A 19,003-nucleotide genomic window follows, 5' to 3' on the forward strand; every position below is an offset into this window, starting at 1 on the left:
CTTCTCACAATCCATGTTGGGTTGACATAAATGAACACTAAAAGGTATGTTCGATGTAGATTATCCACTGGAAACCGGCCACTAATGGTTAAGTGTCATAAAAATATATATTCTTAATAGCACAACAATAAAAGCCAGGAAAAAGGGAACTAGTGGTTTCAGTGAGGTACAATGAATATAAATAGAGGATTATGTCAGCTATTAAGTGATTAAAACTGTCTCACCTGTCTGAGTTTCAGCTAGAACCTCTCACCGGTCTGAGTTTTAGCTAGAAGCTCTGTCTCACCCGTCTCAAGTTTCAGCTAGAAGCTCCGTCTCACCCGTCTCAAGTTTCAGCTAGAAGCTCCGTCTCACCCGTCTCAAGTTTCAGCTTGAATCTCCGTCTCACCCGTCTCAAGTTTCAGCTAGAAGCTCTGTCTCACCCGTCTCAAGTTTCAGCTAGAAGCTCCGTCTCACCCGTCTCAAGTTACAGCTAGAAGCTCCGTCTCACCCGTCTCAAGTTTCAGCTAGAAGCTCTGTCAAGTTTCAGCTAGAAGCTCTGTCAAGTTTCAGCTAGAAGCTCTGTCAAGTTTCAGCTAGAAGCTCTGTCAAGTTTCAGCTAGAAGCTCTGTCAAGTTTCAGCTAGAAGCTCTGTCAAGTTTCAGCTAGAAGCTCTGTCAAGTTTCAGCTAGAAGCTCTGTCAAGTTTCAGCTAGAAGCTCTGTCAAGTTTCAGCTAGAAGCTCTGTCAAGTTTCAGCTAGAAGCTCTGTCAAGTTTCAGCTAGAAGCTCTGTCAAGTTTCAGCTAGAAGCTCTGTCAAGTTTCAGCTAGAAGCTCTGTCAAGTTTCAGCTAGAAGCTCTGTCAAGTTTCAGCTAGAAGCTCTGTCAAGTTTCAGCTAGAAGCTCTGTCAAGTTTCAGCTAGAAGCTCTGTCTTATCTATCTGAGTTTCAGGTAGAACCTCTCACCTGTCTGAGTTTCAGGTAGAAAGTCTCTGTGTAGCTGCGTTTGCTGAATGGCCAGAAGAGCCTCTCGTTGGGGGAGCAGACTCTGACCCTGGTCTCCAGCAGGAAACGAACCGGCTCCTCCACCTCAGTGATCACCAGGTCCACCGCCGTCGTCATGTAGATAAACGTATCTGTTTGACATTACCCATAATTGCCATTAATATAACCCTTAAAGAAACCCTTATATCTGTGGTCAGGCGAGGTCTCCTGAGTGGCGCAGTGGTCTAAGGCACTGCATTATATTGCTAGCTGTGCCACTAAAGATCCTAGTTCGAGTCCAGGCTCTGTCACAGTTGTGTTTCGGAGGACACACAGCTCTCGACCTTCGCCTCTTCCGAGTCCGTACGGGAGTTGCAGCGATGAGACAAGACTAACTACCAATTGGATACCACGAAATTGGGTAGAAAAAGGGGTAAAAGTACAACAACAAAAACATTTTAGAATAAAAAATCAATTAAATAAAACAACAAATGTAACAATCTGTGATCAGGTACTTGAACCCAACACTCATCAATGTAAACCTTAAAGTTGTGAACCTGTAAATGAACTTATCTGGAAAACAAATATCCTCTATGACCAATACAGTAGCTGTGGTTGTAGCTATGTAGCGAGATGACATCAGCCAGAAAGCCAGCCACGGTCACGGCCACAGTCACGGTTGGCTATGAACTGTCTGGGGTCATTATACTTAGAACGGTGGACATGTACAGACAGGACAAATACCAATGTTAAGTTGGCTCTACATAACAAGCTAGGCACACCACTGCATGATGGCCTGCTGTACCTTTGGGTGTCTCCTCGTTGACAGCCTGGAACTGGGGTGTGTTGGGATTCCAGCTCCCTGTGATGATGTAGGACTTTCCATCGGAGGACTTCCCCATTGACTCCAAGTCTAGCAGGTGCATGTCACTGTTTTTCACGTTCTTCCCTGGGCTCAGCAGTAGGCCGAAGCACCTGGAACACACGCACAGAACACACACACACACAGAACACACGCACAGAGCGGAAGCACAGATCACACACACACACCTCATAAGAGTGGAACCAGGTGGAAAGCCTCAGCTGATTCATCTCTCACATAGTATCAGGGCTAGCTAGCTATATATCCTTCATAAAACAGAGGATAACAGAGCTCTCCAATTCCGGCCCAGTATAGGAAGTGTAAAATAACAAATAACAAAAAAGAGCCATGGAAATGAGATGACGGTGGTTCAAAACAACGTTATTAACCATAGAGAATTAGCAGGCTCAGAACAGAAACATCCATCTAATTCTCATGGCTGAACTGGGACACTTCAGCTCGGAAACAGACAGACATTAAAAAGCGGTTGTTTATCAATTAGAACTGAATTACGGCCTGTTATGAAACCCAGGGAGACGTCCAGACTGAGAAGTCTCCGTGGTGGCAGGACTGTGTCATGTCTGCGTTGTGTGTATGTGTTACCTCTCTATAGACAGCTCCTTATTGGACGTCTGCTGTACGTAGATGAAGAGCTTCTTGTCCATTCCCGGATGCAGCTTGAAGCTGTTCTTGTCTTTGTCTTTCGCCACAGCGCTGGAAAAATAGAAAAATAAAGAGAAGTTCTTTCTCTGAAATGCTTTGGCTGGGATTGGGAGAGATCTTGCCTCATTGCCCTGAGAGTCTTTAGCTACATGAAATTTGCAACACCATACGCATGATGATAATATCCCACTTTGCGTTTGTTTATGCAGTTCATTGATCTAACGTGATGACGCGAGCACTGATCATTCATTCTGTTTTGAATCCTAATGTTTTGAATGTCTGCCGGAATAGATGAGTCAACATGATCAAAGCCCGACTCCTCCACCCAAAATATATTACACAAATCACAAAGAATTCCCACAGCACAAACCAACATGCTGTTAGATGCACCACACGGGAGCCATGAGCATGTAAGATCGTAAATACAGCAAGATACTCTGCAAAATAAAAACAGTGTCAACCGGTCTAAGAGTAATTCTGTAAATACACATTTAACAAAACCGATACATTTGCTAATAAACACCATATTAGAGGGTGAAGACTGAACGGTAAGACAGTCCAAGTTCCTTAAAAAGGATCATTTCAGCTCTTCACACTCAACAAGATTTTTTACAATCTTTGCATATTTTCTGAGTACTGTAGTCGTAGTGTCTGTTCTGGGATTCCTGGAGCGTAACATGGTAATGACTTGCGTATTACTAGCTAGCGTGTGAACGCTGCTCTTAGATCTCAGCATTCCACAAACAAGCAACCCAAGGCTTAATGAGGAGGAAATATGCCCGTCTAAAAATAAGCAATGGGATTTTTATGTTTTCAAAACAACCAGTGTAGTATTTGGCTATTTGTGAGCTAAGGGAAGTGACTTGTTTGGTGGGAATTAGAAACAACCCCTGTCAGAGCCTGAGGAGAAGAACGGGTTAGATTTAGGGCTATATGTCAGAGCCTGAGGAGAAGGACGGGTTATATTTAGGGCTATGTCAAAGCCTGAGGAGAAGAACGGGTTAAATTTAGGGCTATGTCAGAGCCTGAGGAGAAGAACGGGTTATATTTAGGGCTATGTCAGAGCCTGAGGAGAAGGACGGGTTATATTTAGGGCTATGTCAGAGCCTGAGGAGAAGGACGGGTTATATTTAGGGCTATGTCAGAGCCTGAGGAGAAGAACGGGTTAGATTTAGGGCTATGTCAGAACCTGAGGAGAAGAACGGGTTATATTTAGGGCTATGTCAGAGCCTGAGGAGAAGAACGGGTTAGATTTAGGGCTATGTCAGAGCCTGAGGAGAAGGACGGGTTATATTTAGGGCTATGTCAGAGCCTGAGGAGAAGAACGGGTTAGATTTAGGGCTATGTCAGAACCTGAGGAGAAGAACAGGTTAGATTTAGGGCTATGTCTTAATTGCCATAAAAAGCTGGGGCAGTATGTTTTAAGATAAGGAGTGTTGATCCAGGATCAGGTTAGCCTTTTATATCTCAATCCTACCCTGAGACACTTGATACATACGGCCCCTGTCCTCTCCTCCATCACTCTGATCTGAGAGAACTGATGAGCCTCCACCAATCTCCACCAATCAGTGCAGATGATGAGGAGATGGGGAGGACAGGAAGACACTGTAGACAATGACAGGGAGGAGAGGAGGACAGGACACATTTTTAAGCAATTGAGACAGAGCCTTGGAGGAGAAGCCATTAGTTCTAGAGACCAGATCCTGCTCTCATCCAAAAATGAAATAAAACCCAGCTCAGAGCTGACTAATAATAGGGCCTATGCCTGCCTGAAGAGCATCCGCACTCCCTTTCCATTCCAAGCAGGCATGTCTAGAGTCACCCTGTGACAGTCAGTGACTATCCTCTCTGTCTGTCTGATGAGCAGAACCAGGCTATCTGATGAGCAGAACCAGGCTGTCTGATCTCCGGTCCAGTAGTGATGATTCCTATCCTAGGAGAATGTGTCTGTGTGTTGGCCTGCGCCAGTGTCACTCCGCTGGTGAATAAGCCTCTTTGTGAAACCAGGGTATCAGAGCAGAGACGGCCGGGCTGCTGGTCAGGGTGATAAATTAGTGGAAGCATGTCTACACTTCTAAGAAAGAACTCCAAAAGAAAAGAAAAAAATAGACATTTCTATTTTTGTCATTTCCTTGTTCACTTAAGGGGCATATTTCTTTCAGGAAGTGAGATTGAATGCCATACATTTCAGTAGAGCTAATTCAGTTACTGGTGTGGTTTGAGAGGGGGAAAGAACCTTGTAAATAAGCAACAAATAGACGAGAGAATGAGGCCAGTGACGTTCTAAAATGTTCTAATGTAATATACAGTACAGTGCCTTCAGAAAGTATTCAGAACCCTTGACTTTTTCCACATTTTGTTAGCTTTAACTGTAACATGGCAAAAATAAATTAAAAAACATCTGCAGCAATCTACACACAATACCCCATAATGACAAAGCAACGCCTCGAAATTGAGCTCAGGTGCATCCTGTTTCCATTGATCATCTTTGAGATGTTTCTACAACTTGATTGGAGTCCAACTGTGGTAAATTCAATTGATTGGACATGATTTGGAAAGACACACACCTGTCTAGATAAGGTCCCACAGATGACAGTGCATGTCAGAGCAAAACCAAGCCATCAAGTCGAAGGAATTGTCCGTAGAGCTCCAAGACAGGATTGTGTCGAGACACAAATCTGGGGAAGGGTACCAAAACATTTATGCAGCATTGAAGGTCCCCAAGAACACAGTGGCCTCCATCATTCTTAAATGGAAGAATTTTGGAACCACCAAAACTCTTCCTAGAGCTGGCCGCCCGGCCAAACTGAGCAATCGGGGGAGAAGGGCCTTGGTCAGGGAGGTGACCAAGAATCCGATGGTCACTCTGACAGAGCTCTAGAGTTCCTCCGTGGAGATGGGAGAACCTTCCAGAAGGACAACCATCTCTGCAGCACTCCACCAAACAGGCCTTTATGGTAGAGTGACCAGACGGAATCCACTCCTCAGTAAAAGGCACATGATATCCCGCTTGGAGTTTGCCAAAAGGCACCTAAAGGACTCTCAGACGATGAGAAAACCAAGATTTTCCAAGACTCTCAGACGTCTGATGAAACCAAGATTGAACACTTTGGCCTGAATGCCAAGCGTCATATCTGGAGAAAACCTGGCACCATCCCTATGGTGAAGCATGGTGGTGGCAGCATCATGCTGTGGGGATGTTTTTCAGCGGCAGCGACTGGGAGACTAGTCAGGATCGAGGAAAGATGAAAAGAGTAAAGTACAGAGAGATCCTTGATGAAAACCTGCTCCAGAGCGCTCAGGACCTCAGACTGGGGCGACGGTTCACCTTCCAACAGGACAACGACCCTAAACACACAGCCAAGACAATGCAGGAGTGGCTTCGGGACAAGTCTCTGAATGTCCTTGAGTGGCCCAGCCAGAGCTGGGACTTTTCCACCTTGCTTCCTCAGGGATTCGAACCAGTGACCTTTCGGTTACCTGCTTCCCGCACCATACATAAACGTCCAAACACACGACAAATAGACGATGACAGCTCTAGTGTACAGATTGATAAGATTGATGTTCTAACATAAACCCTAATGTACCATCCAGTCCACGATGAACCCTAATGTACCATCCAGTCTACGATGAACCCTAATGTACCATCCAGTCTACGATGAACCCTAATGTACCATCCAGTCTACGATGAACCCTAATGTACCATCCAGTCTACGATGAACCCTAATGTACCATCCAGTCTACGATGAACCCTAATGTACCATCCAGTCTACGATGAACCCTAATGTACCATCCAGTCTACGATGAACCCTAATGTACCATCCAGTCTACGATGAACCCTAATGTACCATCCAGTCTACGATGAACCCTAATGTACCATCCAGTCTACGATGAACCCTAATGTACCATCCAGTCTACGATGAACCCTAATGTACCATCCAGTCTACGATGAACCCTAATGTACCATCCAGTCTACGATGAACCCTAATGTACCATCCAGTCTACGATGAACCCTAATGTACCATCCAGTCTACGATGAACCCTAATGTACCATCCAGTCTACGATGAACCCTAATGTACCATCCAGTCTACGATGAACCCTAATGTACCATCCAGTCTACGATGAACCCTAATGTACCATCCAGTCTACGATGAACCCTAATCTACCATCCAGTCCACGATGAACCCTAATGTACCATCCAGTCCACGATGATCCCTAATGTACCATCCAGTCCACGATGATCCCTAATGTACCATCCAGTCCACGATGAACCCTAATGTACCATCCAGTCTACGATGAACCCTAATGTACCATCCAGTCTACGATGAACCCTAATGTACCATCCAGTCTACGATGAACCCTAATGTACCATCCAGTCTACGATGAACCCTAATGTACCATCCAGTCTACGATGAACCCTAATGTACCATCCAGTCTACGATGAACCCTAATGTACCATCCAGTCTACGATGAACCCTAATGTACCATCCAGTCTACGATGAACCCTAATGTACCATCCAGTCTACGATGAACCCTAATGTACCATCCAGTCTACGATGAACCCTAATGTACCATCCAGTCTACGATGAACCCTAATGTACCATCCAGTCTACGATGAACCCTAATGTACCATCCAGTCTACGATGAACCCTAATGTACCATCCAGTCTACGATGAACCCTAATGTACCATCCAGTCTACGATGAACCCTAATGTACCATCCAGTCTACGATGAACCCTAATGTACCATCCAGTCTACGATGAACCCTAATGTACCATCCAGTCTACGATGAACCCTAATGTACCATCCAGTCTACGATGAACCCTAATGTACCATCCAGTCTACGATGAACCCTAATGTACCATCCAGTCTATGATGAACCCTAATGTACCATACCACACCTAGAGACTAAGGACAATTACTCTAGTGTACAGATTGATAAGATGGATGCCATGGTTGCGATGGACCATACCTAAAGGTCCCTTTCCCATCATCCTCTTTGATCTCTAGACTGACGGTGAAGGTGAAGACGTCGCTGTCTGGCGTCAGGGGCGGAGGCAAGCCCGAGAGGAGCGTCTTCTTGGCGGACCGCCTAAAGGCCGTGGCGAAGCTGTACAGTATCCTGCTGACCTGTGGAGTTCACAGACAGACAGACAGACAGACCGGACAGACACACACAGAAACACACAGGGATTGAAGATCAGTGACATACACACACCATTAGAGTCCTAGAGAGTTTTTCAGTCATTGGGAGACATGATACAGTATCATAGATAGGGCTGAGCTGAATTCTCTCTCTGTATGTAGTGTGTGTGTGTGTGTTCCAGTGGAGGCCCTGTGCCACCACCAGGCTGGACTGTCTGTCTGGAAGATGACATGGGGGGTTCTGGGCTGTCTGGAAGATGATATGGGGGGTTCTGGGCTGTCTGGAAGATGACATGGGGGGTTCTGGGCTGTCTGGAAGATGACATGGGGGGATCTGCACTGTCAGTCTGGAAGATGACATGGGGGGGTCTGCACTGTCTGGAAGATGACATGGGGGGGATCTGCACTGTCTGTCTGGAAGATGACATGGGGGGGGGGGGAGTCTGGACGATGATATGGGGGGGTCTGGACTGTCTGGAAGATGATATGGGGGGGGGGGGGGGTCTGGACTGTCTGGAAGATGATATGGAGGGGGTCTGGACTGTCTGTATGGATGATATGGAGGGGGTCTGGACTGTCTGTATGGATGATATGGAGGGGGTCTGGACTGTCTGGAAGATGATATGGGGGGGTCTGGACTGTCTGGAAGATGATATGGGGGGGTCTGGACTGTCTGGAAGATGACATGGGGGGGTCTGGACTGTCTGTCTGGAAGATGACATGGGGGGGGTCTGGACTGTCTGTCTGGAAGATGACATGGGGGGGTCTGGACTGTCTGGAAGATGACATGGGGGGGGTCTTGACTGTCTGGAAGATGACATGGGGGGGTCTGGACTGTATGGAAGATGACATGGGGGGGTATGGACTGTCTGTCTGGAAGATGACATGGGGGGGGTATGGACTGTCTGTCTGGAAGATGACATGGGGGGGGGGGGGTCTGGACTGTTTCTGGAAGATGACATGGGGGGGTCTGGACTGTGTCTGGAAGATGACATGGGGGGGTCTGGACTGTGTCTGGAAGATGACATGGGGGGGTCTGGACTGTCTGTCTGGAAGATGACATGGGGGGGTCTGGACTGTCTGTCTGGAAGATGACATGGGGGGGTCTGGACTGTCTGGAAGATGACATGGGGGGGTCTGGACTGTCTGGAAGATGACATGGGGGGGTCTGGACTGTCTGGAAGATGACATGGAGGGGGTCTGGACTGTCTGGAAGATGACATGGAGGGGGTCTGGACTGTCTGTCTGGAAGATGATATGGGGGGAGGTCTGGACTGTCTGGAAGATGACATGGGGGGGTCTGGACTGTCTGTCTGGAAGATGACATGGGGGGGTCTGGACTGTCTGTCTGGAAGATGACATGGGGGGGTCTGGACTGTCTGGAAGACGACATGGGGGGGGTCTGGACTGTCTGTCTGGAAGATGACATGGGGGGGTCTGGACTGTCTGGAAGATGACATGGGGGGGTCTGGACTATCTTGAAGATGACAAGGGGGGGTCTGGACTGTCTAGAAGATGATATGGGGGGGGGGGGTGGTCTGGACTGTCTGGAAGATGACATGGGGGGGTCTGGACTGTCTGTCTGGAAGATGACATGCGGGGGTCTGGACTGTCTGTCTGGAAGATGACATGGGGGGGTCTGGATTGTCTGGAAGACGACATGGGGGGGTCTGGACTGTCTGGAAGACGACATGGGGGGGTCTGGACTGTCTGGAAGATGACATGGGGGTTCTGGACTATCTGTCTGGAAGATGACATGGGGGGGTCTGGACTGTCTGTCTGGAAGACGACATGGGGGGGGTCTGGACTGTCTGGAAGATGACATGGGGGGGTCTGGACTGTCTGGAAGACGACATGGGGGGGTCTGGACTGTCTGGAAGATGACATGGAGGGGGTCTGGACTGTCTGTCTGGAAGACGACATGGGGGGGTCTGGACTGTCTGGAAGATGACATGGAGGGGGTCTGGACTGTCTGTCTGGAAGATGATATGGAGGGGGTCTGGACTGTCTGTCTGGAAGATGATATGGAGGGGGTCTGGACTGTCTGGAAGATAATATGAGGGGGGGGGGGGTCTGGACTGTCTGGACGATGATATGGGGGGGGGGGGGTCTGGACTGTCTGGACGATGATATGGGGGGTCTGGACTGTCTGTCTGGAAGATGACATGGGGGTCTGAACTGTCTGTCTGGAAGATGACATGGGGGGTCTCTGGATTGTCTGTCTGGATGATGAAATGGGGGGGGGGGGGGGGGGTGGACTGTCTGGAAGATAATATGAGGGGGGGGGGGGGTCTGGACTGTCTGGAAGATGACATGGGGGGTCTGGACTGTCTGTCTGGAAGATGACATGGGGGTCTGAACTGTCTGTCTGGAAGATGACATGGGGGGGTCTCTGGATTGTCTGTCTGGAAGATGACATGTGGGGGTCTCTGGATTGTCTGTCTGGATGATGAAATAGGAGGGGGGGGCGGTCTGGGCTGTCTGGAAGATGACATGGGGGGGATTGGAAGAAGTCAGTGGAGGGAGACATCTTTCTCCAAGGAGGGAAAAGGGAAAATCAGGTCACTGCACACTGAGGAAGACTGAGGACACTGAGGAAGAGCATCCCAAATGGCACCGTATCCCTTATATAGTGTCCTACTTTTGATCAGGGCCGTATGGCACTTTGTAGGAAATAGGGTGCCATTTGGGACGTAGACTCTGTCTCACTATTATACAGGCTTAACCAGTTCAGGCAGAGAAAAGTACAGCAGGTTGAGCCTGGCTGACTACAGGAACTACAGGCTACACAAGATAGAAACACATGGCTAGCCCACTGGCTACATCAGTGAGTGAGTGAGTGAGTGAGTGAGTGAGTGAGTGAGTAAGTGACAGAGAGAGACAAAGAGAGAGAGAGAAAGTGAGAAGGGTAGAGAGAGCGGTAGAGAGGGGTAGGTGGAAAAAGGTGGCGAGGTAGAGAGACTTGCAACTGTCACCATCCCCAAATCTACTGTGTGTGGTGTGTGAAGTAGTGTGTGCACGCGAGAAGTACAGAGGGGTAAAGAGGGCTAGAGAGAGGTAGAGAAGGGTAGTTAGAGAGGGGTAGAGAGAAACAGATAGAGAGGGGTAGAGAGAGAGGGGTAGAGAGGGGTAGAGAGAGAGGGATAGAGAGAGACAGCGAGAGAGGGATAGAGAGAGACAGAGAGAGAGGGGTAGAGAGAGACAGAGGTAGAGAGGGGTAGAGAGAGACAGAGAGAGAGGGATAGAGAGAGGTAGAGGTAGAGAGGGGTAGAGAGAGAGGGATAGAGGTGGATAGAGAGAGGTAGAGGTAGAGGGGTAGAGAGAAACATAAGTAGAGGGGTAGAGTGAGAGAGAGAGGGAGAGAGGGGTAGAGAGAGGTAGAGAGAGAGGGGTAGAGAGGGGTAGAGGGGGGAGTAGAGCGAGGTAGAGACGGGTAGAGAGAGAGGTACAGAGAGGGGGTAGAGAGAGGGGTAGAAGGAAGAGAGGGTTAGAATGATAGCGAGAGGTAGAGAGATGGAAAAAAACATTTCTCCAACCTTTTCGGCCATATAACAAAGAACCAAGAGCAAACACATATACATGATCATATACTAAACTTAGTCAACTATTAGACTACCAGAACACACAGGATTCTCCAATTACATTGGATGAACTACAGGACTAAATCAAACCCTCCAACCCAAAAGGACCTGATGTGTTGATGGTATACTAAACGAAATTATAAAATATACAGACCACAAATTCAAATGGGCTATTCTTAAACTCTTCAACATCCTCCTCAGCTCTGGCATCTTCCCTAATATTTGGAACCAAGGACTGATCACCCCAATCTACAAATGTGGAGACAAATTTGACCCCAATAATTACAGCAATCTGTGAAAACCCCTCTGCAGTATCATCAACAGCACTCCAACATGTCTCCTGAGCAAATGTCACATTACCATCTCACCAAAAAAACGTACGACAGACCATGTGTACACCACGCACGCCCTTACTGACAAACAAACAACAAAAAGTAAAGACCTCAAGCTTTGTTGATTTCAAACAAGCTTTTGACTCAATCTGGCATTAGGGTCTGCTATACAAATTGATGGAAAGCTAAAATAATGGTTTTCCAAAAAAGGTCCAGTAGCCAACACAACAAATACAAATTCTCTCTCGACGCGGTTGTCCATCGAGCACACAAAGAATTACACCTACCTCGGCCTAAACATCAACACCACAGGTAACTTCCACAAGGCTGTGAACAATTTAAGAGACAATGCCAGAAGGGCCTTCTATGCCATCCAAAGGAATATACACCTCAACATCCCAATTAGGATCTGGCTAAAGACACTTCAATCAGTTATCGAACCCATTACCCTTTATGGTTGTGAGAATTCACAAAATGGGACAAACACTCAATTGAGACACTGCATGCAGAATTCAGCAAAAATATACAGTGAAGGTAGCCTAGTGGTTAGAGCGTTGGGCCAGTAACCGAAAGGTTGCTGGATCAAATCCCCGAGCTGACAAGGTAAAAATCTGTCGTTCTGCCCCTGAGCAAGGCAGTTAACCCACTGTTCCCTGGGCGCCGATGACGTGGATGTGGATTAAGGCAGACCCCCCCCCTCCCCCTCTCTGATTCAGAGGGGTTGGGTTAAATGCAGAAGACACATTTCAGTTGAACACGTTCAGTTGTTCCCATTTGGAAAGTATTCAGACTCCTTGACTTTTTCCACATTGGATGAAATAGTTTTTTCCCTTCATCAATCTAAACACAATACCCCAAAATGACAGAGAAAAAAAACAGGGGTTTAGAAATCGTTGCAAATTATTAAAAAACATTACAAATTGAAATGCTGCATTTACATAAGTATTCAGACCCTTACCCAGTACTTTGTTGAAGCACCTTTGGCAGCGATTACAGCCTCAAAGTCTTCTTGGGTATGACACTACAAGCTTGGCAAACCTGTATTTGGGGAGTTTCTCCAATTCTTCTCTACAGATCCTCTAAAGCTGTGTCGGGTTGGATGGGGAGCGTTGCTGCACAGCTATTTTCAGGTCTCTCCAGAGATGTTCGATCGGGTTCAAGTGCGGGCTCTTGTGTTGTCTTGGCTGTGTGCTTAGGGTAATTTTCCTGTTAGAAGGTGAACCGTCGCACTGAGGGCTCTGGGGCAGGTTTTCATCAAGGATCTCTCTGTACTTTTTCATCTTTCCCTTGATCCTGACTAGTCTCCCAGTCCCTGCCGCTGAAAAACATCCCCACAGCATGATGCTGTCCCCACCATGCTTCACCATAGGGATGGTGCCAGGTTTCCTCCAGACTTGACGCTTGGAATTCAGGCCAAAGAGTACAATCTTGCTTTCATCTGACCAGAGAATCTTGTTTCTCATGGTCTGAGAGTCCTTTGTAAATAAAGTATTTCTGTTTTTTATTTTTAATAAATTTGCAAAAAAAATTATAAACGTGATTTAGATTTCTCATTATGGGGTATTGTGTGTAGATTGATGAGAAAAATGGTTAATTTAATCAATTTTAGAATAAGGCTGTAACGTAACAAAATGTGGAAAAAGGGAATGCACTGTAGTTAATGTACAAAGCATGCAGAGCAGGAGTAGAACTATATCCTCTAGTTATCAAAATCCAGAAAAGAGCTGTTCAATTCTACAACCACCTAAAAGGAAGCGATGCCCACACATTCCACCACAAAGCCCTCACCTACAGAGAGATGAACCTAGAGAATATTCCCCTCAGCCAGCTGCTTCTGGGGCTCTGTACACAAATGCAAACAGACCCCACAGAGCCCCTGGACTAGGGATGGGTACTGAAACCCGGTACTAAACGGGCCCCAGGGCTAAATTATGAAAGACCGTAGTTTCGATAAGCTCCGACGTTATGGGTTCTGCTTTCGGTACTGGAGAAATTAAGAAAATACATTTCCTATTTATTGTTGCTGCATAAACATTATCTTGTATATTTTATTTCACCAACCATTTCTAACTTGCAATGAGATTAAGACATACGTCTATGATGCATTTTCACTATTCCCAATCCAGAAGAGAGATCGCTCTCTCTCGGAGCCTGTGTCTCTCACACGCTACAGTACACACAGTACCCTGCTCTTAGTTAGTGACGATGGCAGAGAGTGCCAAACGTTCAGAAGTGTGGTTACACTTCACCAGAGTCCATGCTGACAACGCTCGTTGCCACAAGTACAATAAGACTTTTGCTTGTAAGGGCAGAAACACGAGCAATCTGTCCAAACATCTATGGAAAGTGCATCATGTACAGGCAGAGAAACAGTTTGACTGCCGAGCTCGTAGTTCATCTCTCGTCTGATCTACATTAGGTATGTATGCTAGCAGTCTAGAGCCCACACACAGAGTTAACTAGATTATGTGAACATGGGTTTCTGATCAAAAGGAACCATTAGCCAGTTGATTGTTTAGCTATGGGTGAGTTCATCAATCTTTAAATGGGTGATTAAATTTGGAAATTTTTTGTTAAAGTTGCAGCTTCAATGAACCAACCCACCCCTCCCTCTAATACCGCTGGTCCAAGCCTAAGACAAGCCCCTCCCTCTAATACCGCTGGTCCAAGCCTAAGACAAGCCCCTCCCTCTAATACCGCTGGTCCAAGCCTAAGACAAGCCCCTCCCTCTAATACCGCTGGTCCAAGCCTAAGACAAGCTCCTCCCTCTATTACCACTGGTCCAAGCCTAGACAAGCCCCTCCCTCTAATACCGCTGGTCCAAGCCTAAGACAAGCCCCTCCCTCTAATACCGCTGGTCCAAGCCTAAGACAAGCCCCTCCCTCTAATACCGCTGGTCCAAGCCTAAGACAAGCCCCTCCCTCTAATACCGCTGGTCCAAGCCTAAGACAAGCTCCTCCCTCTATTACCACTGGTCCAAGCCTAGACAAGCCCCTCCCTCTAATACCGCTGGTCCAAGCCTAAGACAAGCCCCTCCCTCTAATACCGCTGGTCCAAGCCCCTCCCTCTAATACCGCTGGTCCAAGCCTAAGACAAGCCCAAAGCCCCTTCACGCTGGCAGATAGTGGGAGGATGACTGAGGAGGGGGTGAATGAGTGCCAACTAGCCGTTACCAAGGTCATAGTGAAAGGCCTACACCCCTTTGCAACAGTGGAGTCCAAGGGCTTTAGGTAGCAGTCTGTCAGTACATATTAAGTTGTACTCATGTTCAGGATATAGTAGTATAAAAGGGTTGCATGTTAGTCCCATCACTCCACAACAACACAATAAGGATAATTCAACACATGAACTCTTTTTTTTTACTGTAGGGAGATGAGCAAGGCCCTCAACCCCAAATATTCCCCTCCCTCCAGGAGTTACCTCAGTGACACATTCATTCCTACCTGGTAGGGGGTAGAAAAGGCCAATGTGATCACTGAGCTGAAGGACGTGCCAAAGCTGACCATCACATCAGACGGGTGGACCAGCCTCTGTCAGGACCACTATCTCACTGTTACAGTACACTACACACGCCAGGGCAGTGTAAAACAGAAGGCCCTCCACACCAGGGCAGTGTAAAACAGAAGTTCCACTACACCAGGACAGTGTAAAACAGAAGGTCCTCTACACCAGGGCAGTGTAAAACAGAAAGTCCTCTACACCAGGGCAGTGTAAAACAGAAGGTCCTCCACACCAGGGCAGTGTAAAACAGAAGGTCCACTACACCAGGACAGTGTAAAACAGAAGGTCCTCTACACCAGGGCAGTGTAAAACAGAAGGTCCTCTACACCAGGGCAGTGTAAAACAGAAGGTCCTCTACACCAGGGCAGTGTAAAACAGAAGGTCCTCTACACCAGGACAGTGTAAAACAGAAGGTCCTCCACACCAGGGCAGTGTAAAACAGAAGGTCCTCCACACCAGGGCAGTGTAAAACAGAAGGTCCTCTACACCAGGGCAGTGTAAAACAGAAGGTCCTCTACACCAGGACAGTGTAAAACAGAAGGTCCTCCACACCAGGGCAGTGTAAAACAGAAGGTCCTCCACACCAGGGCAGTGTAAAACAGAAGGTCCTCCACACCAGGGCAGTGTAAAACAGAAGGTCCTCCACACCAGGGCAGTGTAAAACAGAAGGTCCTCCACACCAGGTCAGTGTAAAACAGAAGGTCCTCCACACCAGGGCAGTGTAAAACGGAAGGTCCTCCACACCAGGGCAGTGTAAAACGGAAGGTCCTCTACACCAGGACAGTGTAAAACGGAAGGTCCTCTACACCAGGACAGTGTAAAACAGAAGGTCCTCCACACCAGGGCAGTGTAAAACAGAAGGTCCTCCACACCAGGGCAGTGTAAAACAGAAGTTCATCCACACCAGGGCAGTGTAAAACAGAAGGTCCTCCACACCAGGGCAGTGTAAAACAGAAGGTCCTCTACACCAGGGCAGTGTAAAACAGAAGGTCCTCTACACCAGGGCAGTGTAAACGGAAGGTCCTCTACACCAGGGCAGTGTAAAACAGAAGGTCCTCCACACCAGGGCAGTGTAAAACAGAAGGTCCTCTACACCAGGGCAGTGTAAAACGGAAGGTCCTCTACACCAGGGCAGTGTAAAACAGAAGGTCCTCCACACCAGGGCAGTGTAAAACAGAAGGTCCTCCACACCAGGACAGTGTAAAACAGAAGGTCCTCCACACCAGGGCAGTGTAAAACAGAAGGTCCTCTACACCAGGACAGTGTAAAACAGAAGGTCCTCCACACCAGGGCAGTGTAAAACAGAAGGTCCTTCACACCAGGACAGTGTAAAACAGAAGGTCCTCCACACCAGGGCAGTGTAAAACAGAAGGTCCTCCACACCAGGGCAGTGTAAAACAGAAGGTCCTTCACACCAGGGCAGTGTAAAACAGAAGGTCCTTCACACCAGGACAGTGTAAAACAGAAGGTCCTCCACACCAGGGCAGTGTAAAACAGAAGGTCCTCCACACCAGGGCAGTGTACAAATCACAAACTGGTGAAGTGGTGGCAGAGGAGATCTCAGACATTCTGGAAGAGTTTGAGACGGAGCCAAGCAAGATTGTAGCTGTGACTGTTGATAATGCTGTTAATATGAATGTACAATTAATACAATTTAATTCAATATTCAAGTGTGCGGTAATTAAATACATGTTGTTTTCTGTTGTTTTATCAGGCCTTCCGCAACACTCACTCATCCTTGATGTCAAGACCAGATGGAACTCTATCTAATGATAGAGATTCATAGAGCAGTATCCAGCGATCCAAGCAGCAGCCTTGGACCCACGACTGTGAAAAGCAATGACCAAGGACAACCTGGACCGTCTGAAGGACGAGGACTTCAATCCACTCACGCCGCCAAACATACCCTAGTAAAACTGACCATCCTGCTGATCCTCGACTTCGGCGATGTCATTTACAAAATAGCTTCCAATACTCTACTCAGAAAACTGGATGCAGTCTATCACAGTGCCATCCGTTTTGTCACCAAAGCCCCTTATACCACCCACCACTGTGACCTGTATGCTCTAGTCGGCTGGCCCTCGCTTCATACTCGTCGCCAAACCCACTGGCTCCAGGTCATCTATAAGTCTATGCTAGGTAAAGCTCCGCCTTATCCCAGCTCACTGGTCTTGATAACAACACCCACCCGTAGCACGTGCTCCAGCAGTTATATCTCACTGGTCATCCCCAAAGCCAACACCTCCTTTGGCCACCTTTCCTTCCAGTTCTCTGCTGTGAATGACTGGAACGAATTGCAAAAATCGCTGAAGCTGGAGACTCATATCTCCCTCACTGTCTTTAAACATCAGCTATCTGAGCACCTAACCGATCGCTGCAGCTGTACATAGCCCATCTGTAAATAGCCCACCCAATCTACCTACCTCATCCCCATATTGTTTTTATTTACTTTTCTGCTCTTTTGCACACCAGTATTTCTACCTGTACATCACCATCTGCTCATCTATCTCTCTAGTGTTAATTTGTTCAATTGTAATTACTTCGCTACTATGGCCTATTTATTACCTACCTCCTCATGACATTTGTACACACTGTATATAGACTTCTTTTTTTTCTATTGTGTTATTGACTGTACGTTTGTTTATTCCATGTGTAACTCTGTGTTGTTGTTTTTGTCACACTGCTTTGCTTTATCTTGTCCAGGTCGCAGTTGTAAATGAGAACTTGTTCTCAACTAGCTTAGCTGGTTAAATAAAGGTGAAATAATTTTTTTTTAAATTATATATAAGGCTGAGGAGTTTGTCCAGCTCATGAGAATCCTCTATACATCCACACGGTGTGTGTCATGTGAATAGAATGCCCCCTGTGGACAGATCAAACCCATCCTCCACAAACTGGAAGCGCCCTTCACTGTGAAGCATGAAGATACAACGTTTGCAGCAACCATCAAGGAGAAGGTCTGGGAGAACCTCTCCGAGCGCTATCAGGATGAGGACATTCAAGCCTTCCTGCATGAGGCCACAGCAATGGACCCCAGATTTAAAGGGAGGCTGGTGAGTTACGCCACCTGGGACAGGCTGAGGAAGGAAACTGTTGAGGCCAATGTGACAGGAGCAACACCAGGGCTGTCAGAGGAGCCGGAGCAGACAGACACAGAGCACCAGCAACAGGGGGAGTCTGAAGGAGAGGAAATGGAGGAGACAGTCCCTCCATTGTACAAAACAAGGAGTGCCTTGGAGGAGCTGTTCTCAGAGGAGGACAGGGAGTTGAGGTTGATGATCCAACAGGACACCTCGTCCCTCACCCTCAGCGAGCGTGTTGACCTAGAGGTCGAGCTCTACAAAGGCCTGGCTCCCATCCCCATCATCACAACCTAGTCTATAATAGTGATTCGTTCAAAACATTGCCGTTTCTTTTGCTGTAAATAATTGTTTATTATATATTTCAGAAAATAAAGCTATGTTAATTCTGTTCTTAATTTGTTTTGGGGGTTTTTCGTAAAAAATAACCGAAGGAATACCGTTAAAGTACCGGATGGATAAGCAGTATCGGTAAGAGTAGTAATACCGTTAAAATGTTAACGATACCCATCTCTAGCCAGGACAGAAACACATTTAGACCTAACCAAATTATGAGAAAGCAAAAAGAGAACTATTTGACACACTGGAAAGAATCAACCAAAAAACTAAACAAATTGGAACGCCATCTCAATCAAATGTATTTATAAAGCCCTTTATACATCAGCTGATGTCACAAAGTGCTGTACAGAAACCCAGACTAAAACCCAAACAGCAAGCAATGCAGGTGTCTGGCCCTAAAACAGAGAGTACACAGTGGCAGAATACCTGACCACTGTGACTGACCCCAAATTAAGAAAATCCTTGATTATGTACAGACTCAGTGAGCATAACCTTGCTATTGAGAGAGAGGCCATCATAGCCTGTCTTCTATCGAGA

General features: G+C 47.1%; 1 protein-coding gene across 4 annotated transcripts in view; it reads right to left on the reverse strand.

Moving 5' to 3' along the window:
• Nucleotides 1-19,003, reverse strand: part of LOC129811012 (rab GTPase-activating protein 1-like) — a 157,220-nt gene that overhangs the window by 114,906 nt on the left and 23,311 nt on the right. For 3 of the 4 annotated variants that reach the window (XM_055862108.1, XM_055862097.1, XM_055862116.1), the window contains 4 exons: nucleotides 7,461-7,618; nucleotides 2,428-2,538; nucleotides 1,768-1,937; nucleotides 945-1,114 (listed from right to left, as the gene is read on the reverse strand). In XM_055862108.1, the coding sequence (XP_055718083.1) occupies nucleotides 945-1,114; nucleotides 1,768-1,937; nucleotides 2,428-2,538; nucleotides 7,461-7,618 (609 nt within the window). Of the gene's footprint in view, nucleotides 1-224; nucleotides 902-944; nucleotides 1,115-1,767; nucleotides 1,938-2,427; nucleotides 2,539-7,460; nucleotides 7,619-19,003 lie in introns of those variants that run through there. The other variant, XM_055862124.1, reaches the window with a different exon arrangement.

The sequence above is a fragment of the Salvelinus fontinalis genome, chromosome 2 (genome assembly GCF_029448725.1).
Source record: "Salvelinus fontinalis isolate EN_2023a chromosome 2, ASM2944872v1, whole genome shotgun sequence".
Taxonomy (NCBI): Eukaryota; Metazoa; Chordata; class Actinopteri; order Salmoniformes; family Salmonidae; genus Salvelinus; species Salvelinus fontinalis.